The 9,025-nt window shown below is 38.6% G+C and overlaps 1 protein-coding gene across 1 annotated transcript; it reads right to left on the bottom strand.

The window, feature by feature from the left end:
- Positions 1-292: 292 nt before the first annotated feature.
- Positions 293-7,899, bottom strand: LOC139724538 (methylthioribose kinase-like). Its single transcript, XM_071635672.1, has 7 exons — positions 7,819-7,899; positions 6,041-6,166; positions 4,561-4,690; positions 3,825-3,996; positions 2,449-2,686; positions 979-1,238; positions 293-434 (listed from the first exon to the last, which is right to left on the bottom strand). Exons 1-7 carry the CDS (start codon positions 7,897-7,899, stop codon positions 293-295), a joined length of 1,149 nt encoding a protein of 382 aa, XP_071491773.1.
- Between the last annotated feature and the right edge of the window lie 1,126 nt (positions 7,900-9,025).

The following is a 9,025-nucleotide window of genomic DNA, read 5'->3' as shown; positions in this document are numbered from 1 at the left end:
AAAGTTCTCCCTTCTTTCTGAATTAGGTGAGACAAGGTATAGTCCTCTTTCATTATGCGAGAAAAGTGAATATGATAATATTATTATGTTGACTTTTTTGACATGCTTTGTAATTGTCCAAAATGACGTCATGAGTCGTCTCCTTAATCCAGCGATGACGGCACCAAATCTTTGAAAAATTCATAACTTTTGAACGGATTGTTCGATTTCGTTCAAAGTTGTTTTCTATTCATATTGCTGCTTTCACTCAGTCCCATTTATCAATATTTGGGCTGTATAGGTTTCCTTTAATTCAGAGTCCGAATAGCCGCTGTATACCATCCAGGGAGGATACGGTTTCATAACCGGATATCAAAGTGGCGCCGAGTTTTAAACAGGTGATCTCAGCATCCGGATTCCCGTCCAAATCTTCAACGTGGGCTGCACCGATGATTCTTTAGATACAAAAGAGATGGTGATGATGATGAAGGGCAAGCCAAGATTCAAAATATACATCGAATTAAATACCAGTGACAGATATTCTCAAACGACATGAGACAAAAACAGTGTACCTAATAATAATCATGTTTAATGCCAGTTGCCCGCAAAAATGCACTCATTCGTGGTGTTTTTATCACTACCACCTTCTGAATTCATATGTGATTCTACACACAAACTTGAAGCAAATTCACTTACGGGACTCTTTCTTTGATTCACTAGTGTTTAATTCACCATCTCAATACACACTGACACTTTCTGAAATCCTTAAATCCTCAAAGTATCAAGTAAGACTGAAATAGAATTAATCTGTTGTCAAGAAAGTATACATTGTGCTCAGTAATTAGAATAATATATGCAATGTCAGTGACGTTGCCGTTCAGTCCAAAAGAGCTGCTAATTCAATCCACTACTATGTTTTGTTTTGTTTTTGTTTATTTGTTTGCAAGGAGGAAACCTGACTGTTTTAAGAAGATGAAAGATCATGAAAGGCCTGTATACCTCCTGACAAGCTCGCATCCTGTGAACCCTGCAACCTCGCGTAGAAGCGTTTCAAACTCCGAGCGACTCATCCTTGATTCGGCATCTCCGAAGTATCCCGATATCGAGCGAAGCACCACTTGGCGAACCCGATGGTGAAAGTTTTGCCCGTCTTTTGCGCTACTGCATCGGTGTGCGTGATATGAGAAGAGATAGTTGGCGAGAAGCAGCGCGATGTCGAATCCCATTGGTCCAACAAAGGCAAACTCGAGGTCAATCATCTGTAATCAGCGTAAGGAAATAATAATGATGATAATAAGGTCTTATTTATCCAGGGTATAAGGTTAGCCTCTGCAGTGTTGCCACTGTTCAACCAGAGGGCCCTGCCATTATTATAACCCCAGTGTGCCATGTTCTATTTATACAACTATAAAGGTCGAGAGAGACATGATGTAGTATAGACATCTTGTCCAACGACATAAACACTGGGTGAGAATCGATTCGGAGTCAGGAGTCTTATCCACTATGCCACCGCGTTTAAATTGGACCATCCTCGTTCAAAAAGTGATTGAAATAGGAAAGAGTTAGGAGGTGCAGTTTTGTAGAAAAGGGAGAAAAGAGGATTTAAAGATAATATAAAGTTTTGGTACCTTAAAAGTTTCCCTGAGTTTCCTTGTCTTAGTTTGTGTTTCAGGTTAAAGTACCTTTCATATAACTATATAACACTGTGAGACTTACTCGCCCCAAAGAGCTCTCATGTCCTAGTAATCATGCAATAATGGTTTCGTACCAGAGCAGAGCGGGCTCTGAAAAATTCGAACGAGCCATTAGTTTGACTCGACGCGGTATCGCGACAATCAATATACAAGTATTGTATATACGAAACCACTATTGCATGATTACTAAGACATGAGAGCACTTTGGGGCGAGTAAGTCTCACAGTGTGAGTTATATGACACCTGAAACACAAACTAAGACAAGGAAACTCAGGGAAACTTTTGAGGTACCAAAACTTTATATCATCTTTAAACTAGGGTCACTCAGGCGTGCTGTGCAGAAGTATCAATGAAAATCACAATGAGAGCAGCGCTTGTCCGACTGTTTTGCCCGACATATTTTCATGTAAATGTGTTTTGTTGCTAATAAACCGTTTTTGTTACTGAACTCGAATTCAAACCCGTCTATTTGCCATAATGGAGTCGATGGAGACGTCTCGGCAACCTCGCGGGGGGGGGGGGGGGGGGGGGAATAGTCTCCGTGACTTTGCTGTGACCAAGGAGACGTTGCGGAGATGTCGCGAAGACGTCTCCGAGACCAGATGGAGAATGGAATAAGTCTCAGAGAAAAAAACCGAGCATGTTATTCGATTATCTCGTGAGTCCCCAGAGACCAGGCTCGTCTCCAGTAGACGTGACGGTCCACGACCACTCCGCGAGATTCGAGTCGCCACCTGCAGGTCTCAATCTAATTTGAGATACTCATTTCACTCACCTTAGCATCAGAGCCTTTCGTCATTATGGACCCTGTGTGCAAGTCGCCGTGAAGCAGACAATCCTTCTTCTCCATGAATATCGTCCTCAGTTCGGCGGCATTTTCGAGCACCTTGGCATCATCATAGATCACGGAGAGGTGGTCGGTGACTTCGGGCGAACATCGATTGGTCGGATCTCCCCGAGTGAATGGCTTAGTAAATATGTAATCTCGAGTTAGCGATACCATCTCGGTATTTCTGTGGTGCACAGGTAAGACGAGATACATCATAATTATTTTGAGTAATGATATTGTATAATAAAATAGTGTGTAATACATTTTAAATTATGTATACTTATCATTATAGTTTTGTCTTTTTGTGAATTCTTTTTCTTTTGCTAGAACACAATATAAACACACAATGACATAGTAGACAGTGGTAGATAGCTGTAATAATCTCAGATGAGAAGTTTATTTCGGTGTATGAAGAACAATGCAGTTACCATAGGGACAGTAAATATCATTACGTACATTTCCCGTACTTCTGACCATTGCGTCACTTAGGGTATTGTATATGCTCCTTTAGGTTTCTCTCCGATAGTTTATGGCATCATTTCTGCCACATCAAAAAGAACTGATATGGATTGTTTATATTTTTGTCATTATCATAAAGAGAGATCCCTATAAATGTACTATAGATGCACGTCATGAGTTCGACACCCACAAGAAATACAGCTTACGAGTCATAAACTCACGAATCATACAGCCCACGAGTCCGACACCAGGCAAACAAGGCCCACGAGTTCGGCCCTAAGCAAACAAGTCCCACGAGGCCAACACATTAATCCTCGTGATGTAATGTCGGTCTCGTGGGCCTCTTTCACCGTGTGTGGAACTCGTGGACCTTGTAGTGTCGGACTCGAGGGTCTTGTTTGCCGAGTGTCGAGCTCGATCATGTGTCCGTATTTGCCTAGTGTTGAGCTGTATAAATTATGACTTGTAGTCTGTGTGACGCATGGACCTTTTTTTCTTTATCAAACTCGTGGGTGGTATGACTCGTGGATGCCGGTCTCATGGGATGTCCCCCTCTACACACTAGGCAATTTAATTTGGGTTAGATTCTCACCTGTGTTAGTTCTGACATTCTTAAACCTGATGCCATGTTGTATGATTTTCGGTATCATTAATACATGTTATTTCTTGAATTTATATGTCAACGGTGTCTTTTTTTTCTTTCATTTGTTTTGCTGCTGCTGCTGCAGCTATTGGCTCCCTTACTTGACTGTTATTGCACGTTCCCTGATGAGAAAATATTAGAAAGCTAAGTAAGAAAAAACGTATAGAAATTTCACTTGCAGCTGATGAGTAACTGCTGCTATATACCGAAAGGCACTTACTCAAATCCTTTTCTCAGCTGAAGGAACTCTTGTTCTCCGAGAGAGAGAATCACTGTCTTCCGATGTATGGCTGAAATAAATTGCACAATTTTCAGCGCAGCCTCGAGGTTCAGCTCGCCTCCAATAAGCTGTTTCTTCATCACCCCGTAGCCCTTTAAATCCTCCATTAAAACTGCATGCAAAAGAGAAAATTTAGCCGTGAACACCATGATTCCGAATGGAGGGGACACTTATACTGCGGTATATTAGTCTCTGATAGAATTACTTTCTGTGGGATCATGTACTGTGTAGTATAAGATCCCATTTTAGATAAGATTGAATTATGATGTGAATGACAGAGTTATTTGATTGGAACGTTAAATCCATTTCTACTTCACCGGTTTCACCATTACAAGGGGTATAATACAAACCATATCGATATTTCGCATTATTAGAAGTTTGTTTGTTTGTTTGTTGCATCAATAACTTTCATTCAACGTATTCTTGCTCTGTAGATGTCCATAATTATGTAGTCCTAAACCTCTTTAGATGAGAATAACAAATCCTCTCAAATTACACCCCACAGAAAAAGAATATATCCTATACTCTGTATGATATAGTATTACATCCGACGTCAGTAATGGATGTACGGATGGAATGACAAAACTGAAACGATTCTTTATAGCATTCGAGGTTACGAAAACATTGTTAATATCTATAGTTATGTTCTAATTGCTGACTTCACAGTCATACATACATGAACATCGTTGAGCGTTGTGGCCATACACCTTAGGTACACTTCCGGGGGCGTATGTGTAAAATGATTCGAGGGCATGATACTCAAGCTTTGATCTGCTGGTCGACAGAGGATAGGCTGGTCCCAAGCACTGAGAGAAAAAAGAAAGAAAGAAAAGAATCGGGACAGACTTGCATCTCAGTCATTTTAGTCATACTATATACATTAATCAACTTAAATTCTTTACAGTTAAAGGGACTGTACAGTACTGGTTGAGATGAGGATTCAGGTTTATAACATTTTGGGTGAGATAATGAGAAACATCTTATGAAATAATAAAGAGCATGTAATTTCAAGGATTCAACATTTATTTGATGAAAATTGGTCTTGAAATGGCTGAGGTATCCAATAAAGCAATCCTAATGAGATTGACAGGCCACAACCTTTATCAGAATCTCTTCGTTTTACCTTGTTTTCAGACATTGTCAGATATCTTAGTCATTTCAAAACCAATTTTCATCAAATAAACTTTTGATTCCCCTTAGAATTGTATGCTCTTTAACATTTCATAGAGTGGTTTCTTAATATCTCACAAAACGTTACAAGCTGAATCCTCACCTCTATCAGTACTGTACAGTCCCTTTAAGCAACTGTCTGAATACGAATGTTTATAGGTTGTTTTACTCATCTTTTAGATTAATAATTCTCACTCGTTTGATTGTAAACAAGAAATACTAAATGACATAAACGTAATGCAACAACGTATAAGCTCACACCACCAGATCCTGATAGGCGCCCAATTGCACAAATTTTCTCTCATTCGTATATCTATCTATCTATCTATCTATCTATCTATCTATCTATCTATACAGTACAATTATTGACAACATAATTATTTATACCCTTGAACAACTTTTTTTCCCTGATAAGTGAATGATGGAATGATGGTAGTTCCGTGTAACTTAGTTGTCATCTATGAAATAACGTAAATTTGGGTTTTACTTCATTTGCATATAGAAAAATTGATATTTCTTTTTTTTATCTGCTATCATCAATAATTTCACTTTTTCTAGGAATGTGAGAATTTTCACCGGGAACATGATGAAATCTAGTCCATTGAATTTAATGTTGTTGTTACAAGCAATTGACTTACAAGAGATCAATATTGATGACTAATTTCTGAATCTGGAAAGCCCTGAGAGTACTTTGCAACAAAATAAAATGTCATTTCTTTTGTTATGTAAACAAGATGATATTGGAAATGTAATGATTTTTAATGTGACAATGTAAAGCATCAAAGTGAAGCCTGGCTGCCACCACGAATATATCATTTTATAAGAAATTAACATAACTAAAGAAGAAATTTGGGGATATAAATGATTTTGCAAACAAAGAATGTGCATGTGTTACATGATATATAATGATGTACTGACTATCTAGAAAAAAAAAGGAGAGAGAGAGAAAAAAAAAAGAGAATGGTCTCGGGGTTGTGCAATTATACCTTGATGTAGGGTGGGGCATGTTTCTTGATGAGCGACATTCCTTCATCTCCCTTTTCAGACAAGCGGTGGACGTCATTCAGATTTCCGTCTCCGATTTCTTGGATCTCGCATTCCTCCAACAGAGCCTGAACATTGTGAGGCAATTCCAAAGTGCATTATATACAAGAAGCTGTTTAGTCCCTTAAAAAGCAAATTGTAAATGCAGAGTGGAAATGAAAAAAAAAAGTGTTATGGGGGGAAAAGTACAGAACTACAATAATCGTGTTTCGCTATAATAGTTCACTAAAAATCAGCCCTGGTCTGTATAACGGACCATTGTTATGCAAACTGTGACGTGCGCGCGACAAAGTTGGTTTGTAATACATCTAAATTTATCACCGAATTTCACAGCTATATAAGAAAATTATAGTGAGGTTGATGTATAGGCAACTCACGAATGTAAATACGTTTAAACTATTATCATCTGCTGTAACTTAGCCTCTTAAATAAGTCTTTCATGAAATATCGCGTTATATACCAGCACTTGTTTATAGTCAACGCTATAACAATATCTTGAGTGCATATCATAGAGCACCACGTGTTTCAGTAATTGTATGATAATGCTGCTAACACAACCGTGACTACAAAATCAAAATGACGGAGCAAGGTAAAATCACACAAACCTTTGACTCTGTGATGTGCTACATGATTGATACATCAACACATTTTAAATGGATTCAGGAAGGCCCTCCAAGGATTTGTGGGTATAATAATGTGCAACTGTGACAGTGTTTATCAGTATTGATGTGTGTCTGATGTATAGTAGTATTGTAATGTCATTTTGTGTATGATAGAGTCTGGATATATTTTTGTATATCGTATAACATAATGATAAAATCTATCTATCTATATCTATCTATTTATCCCAGTTGACCTTGTCAGTGTAATGGCCCGAGTTGTTCAAAGTGCAAACATTCAGTCATAAAATATGAAATATTTTTCCTCATATCTTGTGACACGTAAACCGTCCTGACTGAAGGAAGTGAACCCTATAAGCTCATCAACATGACGTAATAGGCCAACTGAACCGACACCACCATTCTTTGACTATATACATGGTTCGCTATACGCACTGAACCCATATTGCAAACCACGGTACACACAAAATAAACAATCGTAATTATTTCTGTCATCATGCATGATTGCTTCTGTTTTATTTACGATATACGGGTCATAGAAATTAAAGCTTTATATACTCGAGCGAGCAGACGTTCTTTAATGTAACAGTCAATATGTAAACGAGTTTTGACCAGGGATTCAAGTCACCTTGTAATAATTAACTGCTTGTAATGTGTCAATGGCCGGACCGCTACTAACCAGTATAATCATAGCTCCATGATCATTCATGTGTGCATTCCTTTTTTTTTTGTACCATGGCTAGCACTGATTGACCTTCGTATGTCTGTCGTTGTGTGGGCAATTAAGTCAATAGTGAAGCATGCAAAGGATTGAAGTAATCCCCAAAACCAAAGATCACACCACCTTTTTTCATTGTACGCCACTATTATAGATATGAGAATGTATACATAGGCCTGGGTAATCATAGATTCTCGCTATTACGTGTATGAAAAATTCGATAGTACGATGGTTGTACAATAAGCGTACATTCACGTAGCTAGTTAAGACGGTTGCGATATCAGACACCTTTTGTCCTTACAGTACTGAGTATTTTGTTGCTGACCATTCATCTGCATAAACTACCTCAACGTACACAACACCATGTCTCTATTCGTCTTACGGTATCGTCGGGTTCACTCGCAAGTTCCGCTATCCTCTCGCTCCAGCTGTCCAGAGAAGTCTGAAGAAAGTCGGTTGTCATCATTACACGATCATTTGCCAAGAAAAATTCTTAAAATGAAGAAAATAAAGCCATCCACAACGCGAGGCTTTCGAAATTGCACGGACAGGTGACACAGGTTGAATAAATTGTGTAGGACTGTAGTAGGAGTAAACTTTACTTGCGCCAGCGAAAATTGCGACCAGCAGTACCATCGAATCCCGTGCAAAACCTGACACACCTCCTTTTGAACGTGATACTGTAGTAATATGCAGCTCCAGCAACATAGGCCTAAATCCAGTAACTTTGTGAAGATCCCTGTGTCAATATTGCTTATAGGTGACTAGTCGGCAAACAGTATGCCAGATATACACGTTGTCATAAAATGCGGGGGGGGGGGGAAGGAGAAAAGAACGCTTTTCTCATGTGACCATGCATGGCAAACTGGAATGCCCACACACAAACAACAAGCTGATCGCACATGATAGATTCTGTTCATCACATTTCGCTTTGTATTGTACTAGCGCGGAATGGAGAAAGTCATTCTTGTTATTGTTGTTGCTGCTGTTGGTGGCTGTTTTTGTCGCTGTGGCATTGCTTGTCGTTCTTTGTCTGTTGTTACAGTTTAGAATGGTATTTCGTTTCAGATTGAAAGAATACACCTGTTCTAAGATTGCTATTAAAACAGGCTCGACGATGCAAAAAGAAAGAAAGAAAAGAGATAATATATAATAAAGCATAATTATGTAAGATATTCAAACTTGCAAGATTTCATCAATGTGGGGGATGATAATTAATGAAATCCTGTTCCAGTGATTGGTCTACATAACGTCATGTGATCAAAATAGCTGATAAATGATATTAAAAAAAATTATGTTGAAAAAAAAAATTGAAAAAATGCGTTATGCATTGACGACATATACACTACCGAATGCCATCATAAAAATACTTCCAAATTTCATACAATCAATCTTTGTTTTGTTCCGTGGTTTGTTTGTTTGTTTGTTTGTTTGTTTGTTTGTTTGTTTATTGGTTGTTGTTTTTCAGCGATAGCGTATATAACGTACTACATTATACCGCGGATTGCTTCACGGATCATCACAGATCGTAAAAGGTCGGTGGTGCTCCGGGGTGAGACCCCTCAATGCCCAAAATGCCAGTGTGGATA

Source organism: Diadema antillarum, unplaced genomic scaffold, assembly GCF_040938485.1.
Source record: "Diadema antillarum isolate AM-2024a unplaced genomic scaffold, OU_Dant_1.0 scf00000220, whole genome shotgun sequence".
NCBI classification, from domain to species: domain Eukaryota; kingdom Metazoa; phylum Echinodermata; class Echinoidea; order Diadematoida; family Diadematidae; genus Diadema; species Diadema antillarum.
Note: the sequence above shows the minus strand (reverse complement) of the source record. Positions and strands in the feature narration are given on the sequence as shown.

Excerpts from the sequence above, each read along its gene's own strand:
- LOC139724538 (XM_071635672.1), bottom strand. The coding sequence starts at position 7,899 with ATGACAACCGACTTTCTTCAGACTTCTCTGGACAGCTGGAGCGAGAGG. Across the intron at positions 6,167-7,818 it reads CGAGTGAACCCGACGATACC|GCTCTGTTGGAGGAATGCGA; the intron begins GTAAGACGAATA and ends CACAATGTTCAG. Across the intron at positions 435-978 it reads GGATGCGAGCTTGTCAGGAG|AATCATCGGTGCAGCCCACG; the intron begins GTATACAGGCCT and ends TTGTATCTAAAG.